At 54.3% G+C, this 24,984-nt stretch overlaps 1 protein-coding gene across 1 annotated transcript; it reads right to left on the bottom strand.

Annotated features, from left to right (window-relative positions):
• Window positions 1-95: 95 nt before the first annotated feature.
• On the bottom strand, window positions 96-24,405 carry LOC142475663 (TSC22 domain family protein 4-like). Its single transcript, XM_075581435.1, has 3 exons — window positions 24,262-24,405; window positions 11,181-11,604; window positions 96-659 (listed from the first exon to the last, which is right to left on the bottom strand). Exons 2-3 carry the CDS (start codon window positions 11,589-11,591, stop codon window positions 501-503), a joined length of 570 nt encoding a protein of 189 aa, XP_075437550.1. The 5' UTR covers window positions 11,592-11,604; window positions 24,262-24,405; the 3' UTR covers window positions 96-500.
• Between the last annotated feature and the right edge of the window lie 579 nt (window positions 24,406-24,984).

Below are 24,984 nucleotides of genomic sequence, written 5' to 3'. Positions count from 1 at the left end.
CCTCTTTTTATGCCTTGCTTCAAATAAAGAAAGTTTTCGCCAGACCTGCCTTCGTTTTTGGATGCTGTGCGCTACACAACCATATCTCTGATAAGGGAGAGACGCTCTGCGGGTCTCTGGCAGGGAGAGGGGATAAGGGAGAGACGCTCTGCGGGTCTCTGGCAGGGAGAGGGGATAAGGGAGCGACGCTCTGCGAGTCTCTGGCAGGGAGAGGGGATAGGGAGCGATGCTCTGCGGGTTGTTTAATGTCTATGTGTGAACATATCTCACATTCCCCAGGAGAGTGCGAGGCTGGGAGAGAGGGGGAGTGCTGGGTGCTGCCTCTGAATGAGATCGCTGGGTGCCGTCTCTGAATGAGAGCGCTGGGTGCTGTCTCTGAATGAGAGCGCTGGGTGCTGTCTCTGAATGAGATCGCTGGGTGCCGTCTCTGAATGAGAGCGCTGGGTGCTGTCTCTGAATGAGAGCGCTGGGTGCTGTCTCTGAATGAGAGCGCTGGGTGCTCACCTCTCACGGTCACTCTCTCCCATGCAGAAGACAGATCGGGCCAGAATAAGACGCTCGGTGAAGACATCAGAGACGTCCCGGGAGGGACGGACGTCACGGTGCGGAGAGGCGAGAGGGGACACAGGGCGAGAGGAGGGGTCTGCGGGAGGAGAGAGCTGCAGAGAGAGAGGGAGAGAGACATGATAGTGTGTCACACGCAGGGTGACACAGTGACACAGACAGAAGGGAGCTATGAGACTGTCCCTCCCCCCGCAGGGTGACACAGTGACACAGACAGAAGGGAGCTATGAGTCTGTCCCTCCCCCGCAGGGTGACACAGTGACACAGACAGAAGGGAGCTATGAGCCTGTCCCTCCCCCGCAGGGTGACACAGTGACACAGACAGAAGGGAGCTATGAGCCTGTCCCTCCCCCGCAGGGTGACACAGTGACACAGACAGAAGTGAGCTATGAGCCTGTCCCTCCCCCGCAGGGTGACACAGTGACACAGACAGAAGGGGAGCTATGAGTCTGTCCCTCCCCCCGCAGGGTGACACAGTGACACAGACAGAAGGGAGCTATGAGTCTGTCCCTCCCCCCGCAGGGGGACACAGTGACACAGACAGAAGGGAGCTATGAGCCTGTCCCTCCCCCGCAGGGTGACACAGTGACACAGACAGAAGGGAGCTATGAGCCTGTCCCTCCCCCCGCAGGGTGACACAGTGACACAGACAGAAGGGAGCTATGAGCCTGTCCCTCCCCCCGCAGGGTGACACAGTGACACAGACAGAAGGGAGCTATGAGTCTGTCCCTCCCCCCGCAGGGTGACACAGTAACACAGACAGAAGGGAGCTATGAGCCTGTCCCTCCCCCCGCAGGGTGACACAGTGATACAGACAGAAGGGAGCTATGAGTCTGTCCCTCCCCCCGCAGGGTGACACAGTGACACAGACAGAAGGGAGCTATGAGCCTGTCCCTCCCCCCGCAGGGTGACACAGTGACACAGACAGAAGGGAGCTATGAGTCTGTCCCTCCCCCGCAGGGTGACACAGTGACACAGACAAAAGGGAGCTATGAGTCTGTCCCTCCCCCCGCAGGGTGACACAGTGACACAGACAGAAGGGAGCTATGAGACTGTCCCTCCCCCCGCAGGGTGACACAGTGACACAGACAGAAGGGAGCTATGAGCCTGTCCCTCCCCCCGCAGGGTGACACAGTGACACAGACAGAAGGGAGCTATGAGCCTGTCCCTCCCCCGCAGGGTGACACAGTGACACAGACAGAAGGGAGCTATGAGACTGTCCCTCCCCCCCGCAGGGTGAAACAGTGACACAGACAGAAGGGAGCTATGAGCCTGTCCCTCCCCCCGCAGGGTGACACAGTGACACAGACAGAAGGGAGCTATGAGCCTGTCCCTCCCCCCGCAGGGTGACACAGTGACACAGACAGAAGGGAGCTATGAGCCTGTCCCTCCCCCCGCAGGGTGACACAGTGACACAGACAGAAGGGAGCTATGAGCCTGTCCCTCCCCCCGCAGGGTGACACAGTGACACAGACAGAAGGGAGCTATGAGACTGTCCCTCCCCCGCAGGGTGACACAGTGACACAGACAGAAGGGAGCTATGAGACTGTCCCTCCCCCCGCAGGGTGACACAGTGACACAGACAGAAGGGAGCTATGAGTCTGTCCCTCCCCCCGCAGGGTGACACAGTGACACAGACAGAAGGGAGCTATGAGTCTGTCCCTCCCCCCGCAGGGTGACACAGTGACACAGACAGAAGGGAGCTATGAGCCTGTCCCTCCCCCGCAGGGTGACATAGTGACACAGACAGAAGGGAGCTATGAGTCTGTCCCTCCCCCCACAGGGTGACACAGTGACACAGACAGAAGGGAGCTATGAGTCTGTCCCTCCCCCCGCAGGGTGACACATACAGAAGGGAGCTATGAGCCTGTCCCTCCCCCCGCAGGGTGACACAGTGACACAGACAGAAGGGAGCTATGAGTCTGTCCCTCCCCCCCGCAGGGTGACACAGTGACACAGACAGAAGGGAGCTATGAGTCTGTCCCTCCCCCCGCAGGGTGACACAGTGACACAGACAGAAGGGAGCTATGAGCCTGTCCCTCCCCCTGCAGGGTGACACAGTGACACAGACAGAAGGGATCTATGAGCCTGTCAATCCCCCCGCAGGGTGACACAGTGACACAGACAGAAGGGAGCTATGAGTCTGTCCCTCCCCCCGCAGGGTCACACTGACACAGACAGAAGGGAGCTATGAGCCTGTCCCCTCCCCCCGCAGGGTGACACAGTGACACAGACAGAAGGGAGCTATGAGTCTGTCCCTCCCCCCGCAGGGTGACACAGTGACACAGACAGAAGGGAGCTATGAGCCTGTCCCTCCCCCGCAGGGTGACACAGTGACACAGACAGAAGGGAGCTATGAGTCTGTCCCTCCCCCGCAGGGTGACACAGTGACACAGACAGAAGGGAGCTATGAGCCTGTCCCTCCCCCCGCAGGGTGACACAGTGACACAGACAGAAGGGAGCTATGAGCCTGTCCCTCCCCCCGCAGGGTGACACTGACACAGACAGAAGGGAGCTATGAGACTGTCCCTCCCCCCGCAGGGTGACACAGTGACACAGACGGAAGGGAGCTATGAGTCTGTCCCTCCCCCCGCAGGGTGACACAGTGACACAGACAGAAGGGAGCTATGAGACTGTCCCTCCCCCCGCAGGGTGACACTGTGACACAGACAGAAGGGAGCTATGAGACTCTCCCTCCCCCGCAGGGTGACACAGTGACACAGACAGAAGGGAGCTATGAGACTCTCCCTCCCCCCGCAGGGTGACACAGTGACACAGACAGAAGGGAGCTATGAGTCTGTCCCTCCCCCCTGCAGGGTGACACAGTGACACAGACAGAAGGGAGCTATGAGACTGTCCCTCCCCCGCAGGGTGACACAGTGACACAGACAGAAGGGAGCTATGAGACTGTCCCTCCCCCGCAGGGTGACACTGTGACACAGACAGAAGGGAGCTATGAGCCTGTCCCTCCCCCCGCAGGGTGACACTGTGACACAGACAGAAGGGAGCTATGAGACTCTCCCTCCCCCCTGCAGGGTGACACAGTGACACAGACAGAAGGGAGCTATGAGCCTGTCCCTCCCCCGCAGGGTGACACAGTGACACAGACAGAAGGGAGCTATGAGTCTGTCCCTCCCCCCGCAGGGTGACACAGTGACACAGACAGAAGGGAGCTATGAGCCTGTCCCTCCCCCGCAGGGTGACACAGTGACACAGACAGAAGGGAGCTATGAGTCTGTCCCTCCCCCCGCAGGGTGACACAGTGACACAGACAGAAGGGAGCTATGAGTCTGTCCCTCCCCCGCAGGGTGACACAGACAGAAGGGAGCTATGAGTCTGTCCCTCCCCCCGCAGGGTGACACAGTGACACAGACAGAAGGGAGCTATGAGACTGTCCCTCCCCCCGCAGGGTGACACAGTGACACAGACAGAAGGGAGCTATGAGCCTGTCCCTCCCCCGCAGGGTGACACAGTGACACAGACAGAAGGAAGCTATGAGTCTGTCCCTCCCCCCACAGGGTGACACAGTCACACAGACAGAAGGGAGCTATGAGTCTGTCCCTCCCCCCCCCCCCCCCCGCAGGGTGACACAGTGACACAGACAGAAGGGAGCTATGAGACTGTCCCTCCCCCCGCAGGGTGACACAGTGACACAGACAGAAGGGAGCTATGAGTCTGTCCCTCCCCCCGCAGGGTGACACAGTGACACAGACAGAAGGGAGCTATGAGCCTGTCCCTCCCCCGCAGGGTGACACAGTGACACAAACAGAAGGGAGCTATGAGCCAGTCCCTCGCCCGCAGGGTGACACAGTGACACAGACAGAAGGGAGCTATGAGACTTTCCCTCCCCCGCAGGGTGACACAGTGACACAGACAGAAGGGAGCTATGAGCCAGTCCCTCGCCCGCAGGGTGACACAGTGACACAGACAGAAGGGAGCTATGAGCCAGTCCCTCGCCCGCAGGGTGACACAGTGACACAGACAGAAGGGAGCTATGAGTCTGTCCCTCCCCCCGCAGGGTGACACAGTGACACAGACAGAAGGGAGCTATGAGTCTGTCCCTCCCCCCGCAGGGTGACACAGTGACACAGACAGAAGGGAGCTATGAGCCTGTCCCTCCCCCCGCAGGGTGACACAGTGACACAGACAGAAGAGAGCTATGAGACTGTCCCTCCCCCGCAGGGTGACACAGTGACACAGACAGAAGGGAGCTATGAGTCTGTCCCTCCCCCGCAGGGTGACACAGTGACACAGACAGAAGGGAGCTATGAGTCTGTTCCTCCCCCCGCAGGGTGACACAGTGACACAGACAGAAGGGAGCTATGAGCCTGTCCCTCCCCCCGCAGGGTGACACAGACAGAAGGGAGCTATGAGTATATCCCTGCCCCTGCAGGGTGACACAGTGACACAGACAGAAGGGAGCTATGAGCCTGTCCCTCCCCCCGCAGGATGACACAGACAGAAGGGAGCTATGAGTATATCCCTGCCCCTGCAGGGTGACACAGTGACACAGACAGAAGGGAGCTATGAGCCTGTCCCTCCCCCCGCAGGATGACACAGACAGAAGGGAGCTATGAGCCTGTCCCTCCCCCCGCAGGGTGACACAGACAGAAGGGAGCTATGAGACTGTCCCTCCCCCCGCAGGGTGACACAGTGACACAGACAGAAGGGAGCTATGAGTCTGTCCCTCCCCCCGCAGGGTGACACAGTGACACAGACAGAAGGGAGCTATGAGTCTGTCCCTCCCCCCGCAGGGTGACACAGTGACACAGACAGAAGGGAGCTATGAGTCTGTCCCTCCCCCCGCAGGGTGACACAGTGACACAGACAGAAGGGAGCTATGAGTCTGCCCCTCCCCCCGCAGGGTGACACAGTGACACAGACAGAAGGGAGCTATGAGTCTGTCCCTCCCCCCCGCAGGGTGACACAGTGACACAGACAGAAGGGAGCTATGAGTCTGTCCCTCCCCCCACAGGGTGACACAGTGACACAGACAGAAGGGAGCTATGAGCCTGTCCCTCCCCCCGCAGGGTGACACAGTGACACAGACAGAAGGGAGCTATGAGCCTGTCCCTCCCCCCGCAGGGTGACACAGTGACACAGACAGAAGGGAGCTATGAATCTGTCCCTCCCCCCGCAGGGTGACACAGTGACACAGACAGAAGGGAGCTATGAGTCTGCCCCTCCCCCCGCAGGGTGACACAGTGACACAGACAGAAGGGAGCTATGAGTCTGTCCCTCCCCCCCGCAGGGTGACACAGTGACACAGACAGAAGGGAGCTATGAGTCTGTCCCTCCCCCCACAGGGTGACACAGTGACACAGACAGAAGGGAGCTATGAGCCTGTCCCTCCCCCCGCAGGGTGACACAGTGACACAGACAGAAGGGAGCTATGAGTCTGTCCCTCCCCCCGCAGGGTGACACAGTGACACAGACAGAAGGGAGCTATGAGCCTGTCCCTCCCCCCGCAGGGTGACACAGTGACACAGACAGAAGGGAGCTATGAGCCTGTCCCTCCCCCCGCAGGGTATCACAGTGACACAGACAGAAGGGAGCTATGAGTCTGTCCCTCCCCCCGCAGGGTGACACAGTGACACAGACAGAAGGGAGCTATGAGTCTGTCCCTCCCCCCACAGGGTGACACAGTGACACAGACAGAAGGGAGCTATGAGTCTATCCCTCCCCCCCGCAGGGTGACACAGACAGAAGGGAGCTATGAGTCTGTCCCTCCCCCCGCAGGGTGACACAGACAGAAGGGAGCTATGAGTCTGTCCCTCCCCCCGCAGGGTGACACAGTGACACAGACAGAAGGGAGCTATGAGACTGTCCCTCCCCCCACAGGGTGACACAGTGACACAGACAGAAGGGAGCTATGAGTCTGTCCCTCCCCCTGCAGGGTGACACAGTGACACAGACAGAAGGGAGCTATGAGACTGTCCCTCCCCCCGCAGGGTGACACAGTGACACAGACAGAAGGAAGCTATGAGTCTGTCCCTCCCCCCACAGGGTGACACAGTGACACAGACAGAAGGGAGCTATGAGTCTGTCCCTCCCCCCGCAGGGTGACACAGTGACACAGACAGAAGGGAGCTATGAGACTGCCCCTCCCCCACAGGGTGACACAGTGACACAGACAGAAGGGAGCTATGAGCCTGTCCCTCCCCCCGCAGGGTGACACAGTGACACAGACAGAAGGGAGCTATGAGTCTGTCCCTCCCCCCACAGGGTGACACAGTGACACAGACAGAAGGGAGCTATGAGACTGCCCCTCCCCCGCAGGGTGACACAGTGACACAGACAGAAGGGAGCTATGAGCCTGTCCCTCCCCCCGCAGGGTGACACAGTGACACAGACAGAAGGGAGCTATGAGTCTGTCCCTCCCCCCACAGGGTGACACAGTGACACAGACAGAAGGGAGCTATGAGTATATCCCTCCCCCCGCAGGATGACACAGACAGAAGGGAGCTATGAGTCTGTCCCCCCCCCCGCAGGGTGACACAGTGACACAGACAGAAGGGAGCTATGAGACTGTCCCTCCCCCCGCAGGGTGACACAGTGACACAGACAGAAGGGAGCTATGAGACTGTCCCCTCCCCCCGCAGGGTGACACAGTGACACAGACAGAAGGGAGCTATGAGTCTGTCCCTCCCCCCGCAGGGTGACACAGTGACACAGACAGAAGGGAGCTATGAGTCTGTCCCTCCCCCCGCAGGGTGACACAGTGACACAGACAGAAGGGAGCTATGAGTCTGTCCCTCCCCCCGCAGGGTGACACAGTGACACAGACAGAAGGGAGCTATGAGCCTCCCCCTCCCCCCGCAGGGTGACACAGTGACACAGACAGAAGGGAGCTATGAGACTGTCCCTCCCCCGCAGGGTGACACAGTGACACAGACAGAAGGGAGCTATGAGTCTGTCCCTCCCCCGCAGGGTGACACAGTGACACAGACAGAAGGGAGCTATGAGTCTGTTCCTCCCCCCGCAGGGTGACACAGTGACACAGACAGAAGGAGCTATGAGCCTGTCCCTCCCCCCGCAGGGTGACACAGTGACACAGACAGAAGGGAGCTATGAGACTGTCCCTCCCCCCGCAGGGTGACACAGTGACACAGACAGAAGGGAGCTATGAGTATATCCCTGCCCCTGCAGGGTGACACAGTGACACAGACAGAAGGGAGCTATGAGCCTGTCCCTCCCCCCGCAGGATGACACAGACAGAAGGGAGCTATGAGCCTGTCCCTCCCCCCGCAGGGTGACACAGACAGAAGGGAGCTATGAGACTGTCCCTCCCCCCGCAGGGTGACACAGTGACACAGACAGAAGGGAGCTATGAGTCTGTCCCTCCCCCCGCAGGGTGACACAGTGACACAGACAGAAGGGAGCTATGAGTCTGCCCCTCCCCCCGCAGGGTGACACAGTGACACAGACAGAAGGGAGCTATGAGTCTGTCCCTCCCCCCCGCAGGGTGACACAGTGACACAGACAGAAGGGAGCTATGAGTCTGTCCCTCCCCCCACAGGGTGACACAGTGACACAGACAGAAGGGAGCTATGAGCCTGTCCCTCCCCCCGCAGGGTGACACAGTGACACAGACAGAAGGGAGCTATGAGCCTGTCCCTCCCCCCGCAGGGTGACACAGTGACACAGACAGAAGGGAGCTATGAGTCTGTCCCTCCCCCCGCAGGGTGACACAGTGACACAGACAGAAGGGAGCTATGAGTCTGCCCCTCCCCCCGCAGGGTGACACAGTGACACAGACAGAAGGGAGCTATGAGTCTGTCCCTCCCCCCCGCAGGGTGACACAGTGACACAGACAGAAGGGAGCTATGAGTCTGTCCCTCCCCCCACAGGGTGACACAGTGACACAGACAGAAGGGAGCTATGAGCCTGTCCCTCCCCCCGCAGGGTGACACAGTGACACAGACAGAAGGGAGCTATGAGTCTGTCCCTCCCCCCGCAGGGTGACACAGTGACACAGACAGAAGGGAGCTATGAGCCTGTCCCTCCCCCCCGCAGGGTGACACAGTGACACAGACAGAAGGGAGCTATGAGCCTGTCCCTCCCCCCGCAGGGTATCACAGTGACACAGACAGAAGGGAGCTATGAGTCTGTCCCTCCCCCCACAGGGTGACACAGTGACACAGACAGAAGGGAGCTATGAGTCTATCCCTCCCCCCGCAGGGTGACACAGACAGAAGGGAGCTATGAGTCTGTCCCTCCCCCCGCAGGGTGACACAGTGACACAGACAGAAGGGAGCTATGAGACTGTCCCTCCCCCCGCAGGGTGACACAGTGACACAGACAGAAGGGAGCTATGAGTCTGTCCCTCCCCCTGCAGGGTGACACAGTGACACAGACAGAAGGGAGCTATGAGACTGTCCCTCCCCCCGCAGGGTGACACAGTGACACAGACAGAAGGAAGCTATGAGTCTGTCCCTCCCCCCACAGGGTGACACAGTGACACAGACAGAAGGGAGCTATGAGTCTGTCCCTCCCCCCGCAGGGTGACACAGTGACACAGACAGAAGGGAGCTATGAGACTGCCCCTCCCCCGCAGGGTGACACAGTGACACAGACAGAAGGGAGCTATGAGACTGTCCCTCCCCCCGCAGGGTGACACAGTGACACAGACAGAAGGGAGCTATGAGTCTGTCCCTCCCCCTGCAGGGTGACACAGTGACACAGACAGAAGGGAGCTATGAGCCTGTCCCTCCCCCCGCAGGGTGACACAGTGACACAGACAGAAGGGAGCTATGAGTCTGTCCCTCCCCCCGCAGGGTGACACAGACAGAAGGGAGCTATGAGACTGTCCCTCCCCCCGCAGGGTGACACAGTGACACAGACAGAAGGGAGCTATGAGCCTGTCCCTCCCCCCGCAGGGTGACACAGTGACACAGACAGAAGGGAGCTATGAGTCTGTCCCTCCCCCGCAGGGTGACACAGACAGAAGGGAGCTATGAGTCTGTCCCTCCCCCCGCAGGGTGACACAGTGACACAGACAGAAGGGAGCTATGAGTATATCCCTCCCCCCGCAGGATGACACAGACAGAAGGGAGCTATGAGTCTGTCCCTCCCCCCGCAGGGTGACACAGTGACACAGACAGAAGGGAGCTATGAGCCTGTCCCTCCCCCCGCAGGGTGACACAGTGACACAGACAGGAGGGAGCTATGAGTCTGTCCCTCCCCCCGCAGGGTGACACAGTGACAAAGACAGAAGGGAGCTATGAGTGTGTCCCTCCCCCCCCGCAGGGTGACACAGTGATACAGACAGAAGGGAGCTATGAGTCTCTTCCTCCCCCCGCAGGGTGACAGTGACACAGACAGAAGGGAGCTATGAGTCTGTCCCTCCCCCTGCAGGGTGACACAGTGACACAGACAGAAGGGAGCTATGAGTGTGTCCCTCCCCCCCCGCAGGGTGACACAGTGATACAGACAGAAGGGAGCTATGAGTCTGTTCCTCCCCCCGCAGGGTGACAGTGACACAGACAGAAGGGAGCTATGAGCCTGTCCCTCCCCCCGCAGGGTGACACAGTGACACAGACAGAAGGGAGCTATGAGTCTGTCCCTCCCCCCGCAGGGTGACACAGTGACACAGACAGAAGGGAGCTATGAGTCTGTCCCTCCCCCTGCAGGGTGACACAGTGACACAGACAGAAGGGAGCTATGAGTATATCCCTCCCCCCGCAGGATGACACAGACAGAAGGGAGCTATGAGCCTGTCCCTCCCCCGCAGGGTGACACAGACAGAAGGGAGCTATGAGCCTGTCCCTCCCCCCGTAGGGTGACACAGTGACACAGACAGAAGGGAGCTATGAGACTGTCCCTCCCCCCGCAGGGTGACACAGTGACACAGACAGAAGGGAGCTATGAGACTCTCCCTCCCCCGCAGGGTGACACGGTGACACAGACAGAAGGGAGCTATGAGCCTGTCCCTCCCCCCCGCAGGGTGACACAGTGACACAGACAGAAGGGAGCTATGTGTCTGTCCCTCCCCCCGCAGGGTGACACAGACAGAAGGGAGCTATGAGCCTGTCCCTCCCCCCGTAGGGTGACACAGTGACACAGACAGAAGGGAGCTATGAGACTGTCCCTCCCCCCGCAGGGTGACACAGTGACACAGACAGAAGGGAGCTATGAGACTGTCCCTCCCCCCGCAGGGTGACACGGTGACACAGAGAGTCTCAGGGATGATAAACACGCTGTATGATGGAAAGTTGCAGTGACAACAATCTGAGCCAGGTGACAGATCCAAAACTAACATAGGGTGAGAGAGAAGAGGAGGTGAATAGGGGGAAGCGATGAGAGACGGTTTAGAAGGAGGGGAGAGGAGAGAGAGATGAGAGATGGTGGGAGAGAGAGAGGGTGGGGGAGAGATTAGTGCAAGTGGGGGAGAGAGAGGAGAGCAGGTGGGGGGGGCGAGATGGCAAGAGAGGGGGGGGTGGCTGGGGGGGGCGAGATGGGAAGAGAGGGGGGGGTGGCTGGGAGGGGGGAGAGATGGGAAGAGAGGGGGGGGGTGGCTGGGGGGGGGAGAGATGGCAAGAGAGGGGGGGGTGGCTGGGGGGGGCGAGATGGGAAGAGAGGGGAGTGAGAGAGAGATAAAGGGGTTGTCCTCTCACCTGTGCCCTGATCTCGGTCTCCGCTGCCCCCCCCAGTACGAGTGCCCCCTGGGACCAGGGACCTTGGTGCCCCCTCCCCCCGGTGCCTGGGGACAGTAACAGGTCCTGGTGCTGGGGGGCAGCCCGGGGGAGCCCCGAGTCCAGCGAGTGCCCGGCGCCCGCCCTCTGCGGCCCTCCTGCCGCCTGGTAGAAATCCACGCAGCTCCATCGGCCCCTCTTGTACCCGTGGCCCCCTCCCACGGCCGCCTGGTCCAGGCGCACAACCCGGAAGCGGGACGTGGGGGGAGAGCGGGGTCCGGTGGGGGGTGACAGGGAGCGGTCAGTGGGGGGGGACGAGGGCGAGGGGGGAGGCTGGTAATCGCTGGTCACGCTGGTTATCTGGAAGCCGCTCCTCTTCTTACCCAGGCTCATGGCGGCCGGAACCCTGCAAGAGGGCAGCAAGGGGCCGTTAGGGAGTCTGGGGGCCCGTCCAACACCCGGGGGCCCGACCAACACCCGGGGGCCCGACCTTCACCCAGCCAAACACCGGGGGGCCCGTCCAACACCCGGGGGCCCGACCTTCACCCAGCACACCGGGGGGCCCGCCCAACACCCGGGGGCCCGACCTTCACCCAGCCAAACACCGGGGGGCCCGCCCAACACCCGGGGGCCTGACCTTCACCCAGCCAAACACCGGGGGGCCCGCCCAACACCCGGGGGCCCGACCTTCACCCAGCCAAACACCGGGGGGCCCGTCTTTCACCCGGGGGCCCGCCCAACACCCGGGGCCCGACCTTCACCCAGCCAACACCCGGGGGCCTGTCTTTCACCCGGGGGCCCGTCCAACACCCGGGGGCCCGACCTTCACCCAGCCAACACCAGGGGGCCCGTCCAACACCCGGGGGCCCGACCTTCACCCAGCCAACACTCGGGGGCCCGTCCAACACCCGGGGGCCTGACCTTCACCCAGCCAACACTCGGGGGGCCCGTCCAACACCCGGGGGCCCGACCTTCACCCAGCCAACACCGGGGGGGCCGTCTTTCACCCGGGGGCCCGTCCAACACCCGGGGGCCCGACCTTCACCCAGCCAACACCAGGGGGCCCGTCCAACACCCGGGGGCCCGACCTTCACCCAGCCAACACTCGGGGGCCCGTCCAACACCCGGGGGCCTGACCTTCACCCAGCCAACACTCGGGGGGCCCGTCCAACACCCGGGGGCCCGACCTTCACCCAGCCAACACCCGGGGGCCTGACCTTCACCCAGCCAACACTCGGGGGGCCTACCCAACACCCGGGGGCCCGACCTTCACCCAGCCAACACCGGGGGGGCCGTCTTTCACCCGGGGGCCCGTCCAACACCCGGGGGCCCGACCTTCACCCAGCCAACACCCGGGGGCCTGTCTTTCACCCGGGGGCCCGACCTTCACCCAGCCAACACTCGGGGGCCCGTCCAACACCCTGTGGCCCGTCCAACACCCGGGGGCCTGTCCAACACTCGGGGGCCCGTCCTTCACCCGGGGGCCCGACCTTCACCCGTCCAACACTCGGGGGCCCGTCCAACACTCGGGGGCCCGTCCAACACCCGGGGGCCCGTCCTTCACCCGGGGGCCCGACCTTCACCCGTCCAACACCCAGGGGCCGGTCCAACACCCGGGGGCCCGACCTTCACCCGTCCAACACCCGGGGGCCGGTCCAACACCCGGGGGCCCAACCTTCACCCGTCCAACACCCGGGGGCCCAACCTTCACCCGTCCAACACCCGGGGGCCCAACCTTCACCCATCCAACACCCGGGGGCCGGTCCAACACCCGGGGGCCCAACCTTCACCCGTCCAACACCCGGGGGCCCGTCCAACACCCGGGGGCCCAACCTTCACCCATCCAACACCCGGGGGCCCGTCCAACACCCGGGGGCCCGTCCTTCACCCGGGGGCCCGACCTTCACCCGTCCAACACCCGGGGGCCCGTCCAACACCCGGGGGCCCGTCCTTCACCCGGGGGCCCGACCTTCACCCGTCCAACATCCGGGGGCCCGTCCTTCACCCGGGGGCCCGACCTTCACCCGTCCAACACCCGGGGGCCCGTCCTTCACCCGGGGGCCCGACCTTCACTCGTCCAACACCCGGGGGCCCGTCCAACACCCGGGGCCCGTCCTTCACCCGGGGGCCCGACCTTCACCCGTCCAACATCCGGGGGCCCGACCTTCACCCGTCCAACACCCGGGGGCCCGTCCAACACCCGGGGGCCCGTCCTTCACCCGTCCAAACCCCCGAGGGCCCGCCCAACACCCGGGAGCCCATCTAACACCCGGGGGCCCTTCCAACACCCGGGGAGCCAGTAATAAGGTTTTGTAATATATATATACCTGTATACTTGTGTACCTGTATTGTGTGTACCTGTATTGTGCGTACCTGTATTGTGTGTACCTGTATTGTGCGTACCTGTATTGTGCGTACCTGTATTGTGCGTACCTGTATTGTGCGTACCTGTATTGTGCGTACCTGTATTGTGTGTACCTGTATTGTGCGTACCTGTATTGTGCGTACCTGTATTGTGCGTACCTGTATTGTGTGTACCTGTATTGTGCGTACCTGTATTGTGTGTACCTGTATTGTGCATACCTGTATAGTGTGTGTACCTGTATTGTGCATACCTGTATAGTGTGCGTACCTGTATAGTGTGTACCTGTATTGTGTGTACCTGTATTGTGCATACCTGTATAGTGTGTGTACCTGTATTGTGTGTTTATCTGTATCTTGTGTACCTGTATACTGCATACCTGTATTGTGCGTACCTGTATTGTGCGTACCTGTATTGTGCATACCTGTATAGTGTGCGTACCTGTATAGTGTGTACCTGTATAGTGTGCATACCTGTATAGTGTGCGTACCTGTATAGTGTGTACCTGTATAGTGTGCATACCTGTATAGTGTGCGTACCTGTATAGTGTGCGTACCTGTATAGTGTGTACCTGTATAGTGTGCATACCTGTATAGTGTGCGTACCTGTATAGTGTGCGTACCTGTATTGTGTGTACCTGTATTGTGCGTACCTGTATTGTGTGTACCTGTATTGTGCATACCTGTATAGTGTGTGTACCTGTATTGTGCATACCTGTATAGTGTGTGTACCTGTATTGTGCATACCTGTATAGTGTGTGTACCTGTATTGTGCATACCTGTATAGTGTGCGTACCTGTATAGTGTGTACCTGTATTGTGTGTACCTGTATTGTGCATACCTGTATAGTGTGTGTACCTGTATTGTGTGTTTATCTGTATCTTGTGTACCTGTATACTGCATACCTGTATTGTGCGTACCTGTATTGTGCGTACCTGTATTGTGCATACCTGTATAGTGTGCGTACCTGTATAGTGTGTACCTGTATAGTGTGCATACCTGTATAGTGTGCGTACCTGTATAGTGTGTACCTGTATAGTGTGCATACCTGTATAGTGTGCGTACCTGTATAGTGTGCGTACCTGTATTGTGCGTACCTGTATAGTGTGCGTACCTGTATTGTGCGTACCTGTATTGTGCGTACCTGTATTGTGCATACCTGTATAGTGTGCATACCTGTATAGTGTGCATACCTGTATAGTGTGCGTACCTGTATTGTGCGTACTTGTATTGTGCGTACCTGTATTGTGCGTACCTGTATTGTGCGTACCTGTATAGTGTGTACCTGTATAGTGTGTGTACCTGTATTGTGCGTACCTGTATAGTGCGTACCTGTATAGTGTGCGTACCTGTATAGTGTGCGTACCTGTATAGTGTGCGTACCTGTATAGTGTGCGTACCTGTATTGTGCGTACCTGTATAGTGTGTGTACCTGTATTGTGTGTTTATCTGTATCTTGTGTACCTGTATACTTGTGTACCTGTATTGTGCATACCTGTATTGTGCGTACCTGTATTGTGCGTACCTGTATTGTGCGTACCTCTATTGTGCGTACCTGTATTGTGCGTACCTGTATTGTGCGTACCTGTATTGTGCGTACCTGTATTGTGCGTACCTGTATAGTGAGCGTACCTGTATTGTGCGTACCTGTATAGTGAGCGTACCTGTATTGTGCATACCTGTATTGTGCGTACCTGTATAGTGAGCGTACCTGTATTGTGCGTACCTGTATTGTGCGTACCTGTATTGTGCGTACCTGTATTGTGCGTACCTGTATAGTGTGCGTACCTGTATAGTGTGCGTACCTGTATTGTGCGTACCTGTATAGTGTGCGTACCTGTATAGTGTGTACCTGTATAGTGAGCGTACCTGTATTGTGCGTACCTGTATAGTGAGCGTACCTGTATTGTGCATACCTGTATTGTGCGTACCTGTATAGTGAGCGTACCTGTATTGTGCGTACCTGTATTGTGCGTACCTGTATTGTGCGTACCTGTATTGTGCGTACCTGTATAGTGAGCGTACCTGTATTGTGCGTACCTGTATAGTGAGCGTACCTGTATTGTGCATACCTGTATTGTGCGTACCTGTATAGTGTGCGTACCTGTATTGTGCGTACCTGTATTGTGCGTACCTGTATTGTGCGTACCTGTATTGTGCGTACCTGTATAGTGTGCGTACCTGTATAGTGTGCGTACCTGTATTGTGCGTACCTGTATAGTGTGCGTACCTGTATAGTGTGTACCTGTATAGTGTGCGTACCTGTATAGTGTGCGTACCTGTATAGTGTGCGTACCTGTATTGTGCATACCTGTAATGTGCATACCTGTATTATGTGCATACCTGTATTGTGTGCGTACCTGTATAGTGTGTGTACCTGTATAGTGTGTGTACCTGTATAGTGAGCGTACCTGTATAGTGTGTGTACCTGTATACTTGTGTACCTGTATAGTGTGCGTACCTGTATAGTGTGTGTACCTGTATACTTGTGTACCTGTATTGTGTGCGTACCTGTATAGTGAGCGTACCTGTATAGTGTGCGTACCTGTATAGTGAGCGTACCTGTATAGTGTGTGTACCTGTATAGTGAGTGTACCTGTATAGTGAGCGTACCTGTATAGTGTGCGTACCTGTATTGTGCATACCTGTATAGTGTGCGTACCTGTATAGTGTGCGTACCTGTATAGTGTGCGTACCTGTATAGTGTGTACCTGTATAGTGTGCGTACCTGTATAGTGTGCGTACCTGTATAGTGTGTACCTGTATAGTGTGTACCTGTATAGTGTGCGTACCTGTATAGTGTGCGTACCTGTATTGTGTGCATACCTGTATAGTGAGCGTACCTGTATAGTGTGTGTACCTGTATAGTGTGCGTACCTGTATAGTGTGCGTACCTGTATAGTGTGTACCTGTATAGTGTGCGTACCTGTATAGTGCGTACCTGTATTGTGCATACCTGTATAGTGTGCGTACCTGTATAGTGTGCGTACCTGTATAGTGTGCGTACCTGTATAGTGTGTACCTGTATAGTGTGCGTACCTGTATAGTGTGCGTACCTGTATAGTGTGTACCTGTATAGTGTGTACCTGTATAGTGTGCGTACCTGTATAGTGTGCGTACCTGTATTGTGTGCATACCTGTATAGTGAGCGTACCTGTATAGTGTGTGTACCTGTATAGTGTGCGTACCTGTATTGTGTGCGTACCTGTATAGTGAGCGTACCTGTATAGTGTGTGTACCTGTATAGTGAGCGTACCTGTATAGTGAGCGTACCTGTATAGTGTGCGTACCTGTATAGTGAGCGTACCTGTATTGTGTGCGTACCTGTATAGTGTGTGTACCTGTATAGTGTGTGTACCTGTATAGTGTGCGTACCTGTATTGTGCGTACCTGTATAGTGTGTGTACCTGTATAGTGTGCATACCTGTATAATGTGCGTATCTGTATAGTGTGTGTACCTGTATAGTGTGCGTACCTGTATAGTGTGCGTACCTGTATAGTGTGTGTACCTGTATAGTGTGTGTACCTGTATAGTGTGTGTACCTGTATAGTGTGCGTACCTGTATAGTGTGCGTACCTGTATAGTGTGCGTACCTGTATAGTGTGTGTACCTGTATAGTGTGTGTACCTGTATAGTGTGTGTACCTGTATAGTGTGCGTACCTGTATAGTGTGTACCTGTATAGTGTGTGTACCTGTATAGTGTGTGTACCTGTATAGTGTGCGTACCTGTATAGTGTGTGTATCTGATAGTGTGCGTACCTGTATAGTGTGTACCTGTATAGTGTGCGTACCTGTATAGTGTGCGTACCTGTATTGTGTGTGTACCTGTATAGTGTGCGTACCTGTATAGTGTGTGTACCTGTATTGACGAGCACAGTTGCCAATTGTGAGCTAATTGTTTCTTATACAGTATATGGGGTGTTTTCTATCTACTATACATGCACACAATATACACACACACACACACACACACACACACACACACACACACACACACACACACACACACACACACACACACACACACACACACACACACACTATCTGTATATTACTATACATACACACACTACACACTATATATATATATACACACACACACGCTATCTCTATATATGCTATACATACTCACATATATATATATATATATATATATATATATATATATATATATATATATATATATATATATATATATATATATATATACATACAGTGTTCGACAAACCTATACATTTGCTCGCCCCGGGCGAGTGGATTTAACCCCCGGGCGAGTAAATATTGGCCCAAGCAGCACACGTTTGGTACTAGGTGGCGAGTAGATTTTTTTGTGTGGCGAGTAGATTTTTTGGTGATTTGTCAACCACTGTATATATATATATATATATATATATATATATATATATATATATATATATATATATATATATATATATATATATATAGTGTACATACACAGCACATATGGATATATATATATATATATATATATATATATATATATATATATATATATTGTGACAAACGGCTTACTCCGGGGCTCCGCCGTCTGTCCGGGACTGTTAGAACACGGTCTTTTAGGGTAGGTTAAATGATGAGACGTCACGTACTGTTCCTTTAAACAGGCTATGCCTGGTTTATTCAGTCCCAGGCACTGAGACTGCCACAGTTTAAACAGAAAACAAAGCCAAACAAAAAGCTGCTCGTCTGAGCGATAACTTAAACTTAGATGTCCCTGACTCAGAGTTGGAAGTGGCTTGTCCACTTCCACCAACAAAATAAGTACCTTTGCAGTCTTTAGACAAACTAACAGAATGAATGAAGCGATTTGGGAAAGAGGCTTTCTCACCCCTCTGCAGTTCAACAGCCTTCCAGGCTCTTGGGCGGGGCCCAGAGGAAACAGGAAACAGGTCTTATATACCTGAACTCTAATCAGCATGACAGGTGACAGAAAACAGGCAGCAGACAAACTGTGGAATGGAGTGCCTGTACCACGAGGCTGCCCTGTTCAGCTTAGACAGGACAGAAACTGTTCAGTATCCTGGGAGCCCTGTATATGGAGTTTATTACCAACCCCTGGTTTCTGTCACATATCCTCCCCCCCAGCTCAGACCTCGAGGGGTGAGCGACCATGGATATTAGGGAGTGCATCCTTGACAACCCGTCGGCATTGCCATGTTTGTGCCCCGACCTGTGTTCCACAGAAAATTTAAAGGGCTGTAGGCTTAGGAACCACCTGGTCACCCTAGCATTCTTCTCCCTATTTTGACACATCCAGGTAAGGGGTGCATGATCTGTGACCAATCGGAACTTTCTCCCCAACAGATAATACTTGAGTGTCTCTACAGCCCACTTTATTGCGAGACACTCTTTCTCGACTATGGAGTAATTTTTCTCCTGGGGATTTAGTTTCCTACTTAAATAAAGGATGGGGTGCTCCTCCCCTTGAGACTCCTGGGAGAGTACCGCCCCCAGCCCTACCTCAGATGCGTCGGTTTGGACTACGAACTCTTTGGAGAAGTCAGGTGTGACCAACACTGGTTGGGCACAGAGAGCTTCTTTCAGGCTTCTAAAGGCCTGTTCGGCTTCGGGGGACCACTTTACCATTAGCGGTCCTCTTGCTTTTGTGAGGTCGGTTAGTGGGGTTGCCTTAGTTGCAAAATTGGGAATAAACCTCCTATAGTAGCCAATTAACCCCAAAAAGGTCCTTACTTGTTTTTTTGTGACTGGCCTTGGCCAATTTTGTATCGCCTCTACTTTGAGTGTTTGTGGTTTGAGTAACCCTCTACCAATAGAATACCCCAGATACTTGGCCTCCTCCAGACCAATAGTGCATTTAGCGGGGTTAGCAGTTAGTCCAGCAGACCGAACTGCGTCGAGCACAGCTTGGACCTTTGGAAGGTGGGACTGCCAATCTTCACTATGGATTACCACATCATCCAGGTAGGCGGCAGCGTACCGAACATGTGGTTTTAAAATTTTATCCATCATTCTTTGGAATGTGGCGGGAGCTCCATGTAAGCCAAAAGGCAGCACCTTATATTGAAAGAGGCCGTCTGGGGTTGAGAAGGCTGTTTTTTCTTTTGCCCTTTCTGTGAGGGGAACCTGCCAGTACCCTTTTGTTAGGTCTAGGGTTGTGAGATATCGGGCTTTGCCCAGTCTCTCTACAAGTTCATCCACCCTGGGCATAGGATAAGTATCAAATTTTGACACCGCGTTTAGTTTCCGGTAGTCATTACAAAACCTTGTTGTACCGTCTGGCTTTGGGACTAAAACTATAGGGCTGTTCCACCCACTTTGGGATTCCTCAATTACGCCTAGTTTTAGCATTTTTTTAACCTCTAAACTTATAGCCTCTCTCTTGGCCTCTGGGATTCGGTACGGTTTAAGGTTAACTCGGACCCCCGGTTCAGAGACTATGTCATGTTTAATTACGTTAGTTTTACCTGGCTGTGTAGAGAAGATTTCTTTGTTCCTTCTCACTAAACTCTGGACCTCTCGTTTCTGATGCACGGACAGTGTTTCAGCTATGCTAACCTCTGGGTCAGTTTCTTGATTCTCTGACGGACCTGGGGGTACTAGGGTTAACAAGACCTCTCTATCTTTCCAGGGCTTGAGTAGGTTTATATGGTAAATTTGCTCAGGTTTCCTCCTACCTGGCTGCCTTACCCTATAATTTACTTCTCCCACTCTTTCCAAGACCTCATATGGCCCATGCCATTTAGCAAGGAATTTACTCTCCACGGTGGGAACCAGAACTAGTACCCTATCACCTGGAAAAAAAATTCTGACCCTAGCACCCTTATTATACGTATTCCTTTGTGCTTCTTGAGCTTTCTCCATGTGTTCCCTCACTATGGGTAGGACTGCAGCAATGCGGTCCTGCATTTGGGCAACATGCTCTATTACACTTCTGTAAGGGGTAACCTCGTGTTCCCAAGTTTCTTTGGCTATATCCAGTAAGCCCCTTGGATGTCGGCCATACAATAGTTCAAACGGGGAGAAGCCTGTGGATGACTGGGGAACTTCCCTAATGGCAAATAACAGGTATGGTAACAAACAGTCCCAGTTTTTCCCATCCTTATCGACCGCCCGGCGTAACATGCTCTTTAAGGTTTTATTGAACCTTTCCACTAAACCATCTGTTTGTGGATGATAGACTGAGGTTCTGAGATGCTTGATTTTTAGGAGTTTACATAGCTCTTTTGTTACTTGGGACATAAATGGTGTTCCCTGGTCAGATAAGATCTCTTTAGGAATTCCGACCCGGGAAAACAGAAGTACTAACTCTTTTGCTATGTTTTTAGCAGAGGTGCTACGTAGGGGAACTGCCTCCGGATATCGGGTAGCATAATCTAATATTACCAATATATGCTGATGTCCCCTAGCAGACTTTATTAGGGGTCCTACTAGATCCATAGCAATCCGGTCAAATGGTACCTCTATTATGGGAAGGGGTACCAATGGGCTGCGGTATGCTTTGAACGGGGCGGTGATCTGACATTCTGGGCATGAGGAACAATAGTTTGTAATTTCTGCCAGAACCCCAGGCCAATAAAAGCTTCGGAGAACCTTTTCTTTTGTCTTTTCCACCCCTAGGTGTCCCCCCAATGGATGACTATGTGCGAGGTGTAATACTACGTTACGGAATGTCCGTGGTACCAACAATTGTTTAGTTGTAACTGATTTTCTTTTATCAACCCGATATACTAGGTCGTTCTCTACCTCGAAGTAGGGGTAAGCAAGTGACCTATCTGGTTGGCCATGAGTACTATTCTGGTCCCGTATATTTCCCCTTGCTACCGCTAATGTGGGGTCCTCCCAATGGGCCTTCTTAAAACTCCCAGGACTGACCTCTAGGTCAGCGAGGGTCTTATCCTGTACTGGGGTGGTAAGTGCCTGATCAACATCTTGATTTGGGGTATTCCCTACCAAAGTAGTGATGGGGAAGGAAATTTCACAGCACTCCTCCTTTTCCCCTTTCTTATTTGGGCCCTCGTCAACCTCCATTTCTGAAAAAGGGAAAGGATTTGTTTCTTCTAACACTTCGTTATGGTCTGCTATTGAACTCTGGGCGCTATTCTGAGCTGGGGACCACATTTTTAGAAAATGGGGAAAGTCGGTCCCTATTAACACATCATGTGCCAGTTTGGGTACAACACCCACCTTGAAATCTAAAGAACCAAATTCTGTTTCAAAAAAAACATCAACAGTGGAATATTCATGATTATCCCCATGTATACAACAAATTGCCACTCTTTGTGAACTGTTTACCTGTTTCTTCTTAATGGGCAATAGGTATTCGGACACTAGTGTGACCATACTCCCAGAGTCAAGAAGTGCCCGAACCCTCTTACCATTAACCTTTACAAATGCCCACAGATGGTTATTCAAGGGGTCCTCTGGGCTAGGGCCCATACATTGGGACAACAGCGAATAAGGTTCCACGCTTTTGCATTGCATGGGCTCATCATTTAGTGGGCAGATTTTTGCTGTGTGGCCCCTCTCATGACAATTTACACATTTAGGTACATAGTCTGTGTCCCACTTAGAGCCTTTTCCCGGCTCCCCATGTTGGCTATTGCCCTTAGTGTGCGAACCACTGTTGCTGGTGCTGCGTGAAGGTGGTCGCCGCTCTTCAGCTCCCCTTAACCCCGGTACCCTTTTACCGTCTCTGGAAGAGTCCTGGAACCTCGGGTAGTGGGGTTGCTCCACGACTGTGGGTTGCGGGTGCTCTCCTGCTGCATTGTACCTTTCTACGAGGGCCACAAGCTCATCCGCATTGTGGGGGTCACTCCGACTGACCCAATGGCGTAAGGCAGAGGGAAGTTTCCTCAAGAACTGGTCCATGACCAACCGTTCCACGATGTGGCTTGCTGAGTTGATCTCGGGTTGTAGCCACTTCCGGGCGAGGTGGATGAGGTCATACATCTGGCTTCGGGTGGCTTTATCCATCGTGAAGGACCATGCGTGAAACCTTTGGGCGCGAACAGCCGTGGTTACGCCGAGGCGGGCGAGGATCTCGAACTTCAATTTTGCATAGACGTTAGCTTCGGCTGGCTCTAGATCAAAGTAAGCCTTCTGGGGTTCGCCGCTTAGGAAGGGTGCGATTAGACCAGCCCACTCAGCTTCTGGCCATCCCTCTCTCTGTGCCGTGCGTTCAAACGTGAGAAGATAGGCTTCCACATCATCCGAGGGTCCCATCTTCTGAAGGTAGTGGCTTGCCCTGGTCATTTTCGGAACTGGGGCTGCCGCTGCCAGTGGAAGGTTACTGATAGTCTCCCTCAGGATCTCGAGTTCCTGCTGTAAGCCCTGAGCGAACCGCTGTTGCTCCTCTTTCAGCAAGCGGTTTGTCTCTTGCTGGTTTGCATTCGCCTGTTGCAGGGCTTCATTCGCGTCTCTCTGGACAGCGACATTGCGTACCAGCGCACTCACCACGTCTTCCATCTTGTTTGGAGAGAGAGAAAAAAAAACTTTTTTTTTTTTTTTTTTTTTTTTAAAGTTCTTTAACCCCCAGACCTTTTAGTGTTCTGCCCGCATTCTCCACCATATGTGACAAACGGCTTACTCCGGGGCTCCGCCGTCTGTCCGGGACTGTTAGAACACGGTCTTTTAGGGTAGGTTAAATGATGAGACGTCACGTACTGTTCCTTTAAACAGGCTATGCCTGGTTTATTCAGTCCCAGGCACTGAGACTGCCACAGTTTAAACAGAAAACAAAGCCAAACAAAAAGCTGCTCGTCTGAGCGATAACTTAAACTTAGATGTCCCTGACTCAGAGTTGGAAGTGGCTTGTCCACTTCCACCAACAAAATAAGTACCTTTGCAGTCTTTAGACAAACTAACAGAATGAATGAAGCGATTTGGGAAAGAGGCTTTCTCACCCCTCTGCAGTTCAACAGCCTTCCAGGCTCTTGGGCGGGGCCCAGAGGAAACAGGAAACAGGTCTTATATACCTGAACTCTAATCAGCATGACAGGTGACAGAAAACAGGCAGCAGACAAACTGTGGAATGGAGTGCCTGTACCACGAGGCTGCCCTGTTCAGCTTAGACAGGACAGAAACTGTTCAGTATCCTGGGAGCCCTGTATATGGAGTTTATTACCAACCCCTGGTTTCTGTCACAATATATATATATATACTGTATATATAGTGTACATACACAGCACATATGGATATATATATATATATATATATATGTATATATATATATATATATATATATATATATATATATATAGTGTACATACACAGCACATATGGATATATATATAGTGTACATACACAGCACATATGGATATATATATATATATATATATATATATATATATATATATATATATATATATATAGTGTACATACACAGCACATATGGATATATATATATATATATATATACACACACACACACACACTCTCTCTATCTCTATATATGCTATACATACTCACATTATATATAGTGTACATACACAGCACATATGGATATATATATATATATATATATATATATAGTGTACATACACAGCACATATGGATATATATATATATATATATATATATATATATATATATATATATATATATATACACACACACACACTCTCTCTATCTCTATATATGCTATACATACTCACATTATATATAGTGTACAAACACAGCACATATATATATATATACACACACATTATACCGTTTCTTACCTCTTCTTTACGATTCTTCCCGTGTGGTTTGGAAGAAGAGAAACTTTCTCCCCCTCCCCTGTCTTTCCCCTCCTCTCTCTATCTCCCCCTCCTGTCCCTCCCTCCCGTCTCTCTCCCCCTCCTGTCCCTCCCCTCTCCCTCCCGTCTCTCTCCCTTCCGTCTCTCTCCCCCTCCCCTCTCTTTGCTCCCTCCTCTCTCGTCTCACTCCCCCCCTCTCTTTCCCCTCCTCTCTCCCCCTCCTGTCCCTCCCCTCCCCTCTCTCGTCTCTCTCTCCCTCCCGTCTCTCTCCCCCTCCCGTCTCTCTCCCCCTCCTGTCCCTCCCCTCTCCCTCCCGTCTCTCTCCCTTCCGTCTCTCTCCCCCTCCCCTCTCTTCCCTCCCTCCCCTCTCGTCTCACTCCCCCCTCTCTTTCCCCTCCTCTCTCCCCCTCCTGTCCCTCCCCTACCCTCTCTCGTCTCTCTCTCCCTCCCGTCTCTCTCCCCCTCCTGTCCCTCTCTTCCCTCCCCTCTCTCTCCCCTCCCCTCTTTCCCCTACTTTTCTGTCATTCTCTCTCCCCCCTCCTCACTAACATTCTCCCGCTCCCTCCCCCCCTTACTCACTACCCCGCTCCCCAGTCACTCTCTCCCCCCCCCCGCACTCTCTCCCCTCCCCCTGCCTCCCCCTTAATCACCCCCCCTCACTGTCTCCCACTTTCTCCGCACACTCCCCCCTCCCCCTAACTCACT

Source organism: Ascaphus truei, unplaced genomic scaffold (genome assembly GCF_040206685.1).
Source record: "Ascaphus truei isolate aAscTru1 unplaced genomic scaffold, aAscTru1.hap1 HAP1_SCAFFOLD_1313, whole genome shotgun sequence".
NCBI lineage: Eukaryota > Metazoa > Chordata > Amphibia > Anura > Ascaphidae > Ascaphus > Ascaphus truei.
This window is presented reverse-complemented; position numbering and strand designations above follow the sequence as displayed.

Bases quoted from the DNA above. Each gene is read 5' to 3' on its own strand.
- LOC142475663 (XM_075581435.1), bottom strand. From the start codon at position 11,591: ATGAGCCTGGGTAAGAAGAGGAGCGGCTTCCAGATAACCAGCGTGACC. The intron at 660-11,180 runs GTGAGAGGACAA...CTCTCTCTGCAG, and splicing joins AGACCGAGATCAGGGCACAG to CTCTCTCCTCCCGCAGACCC.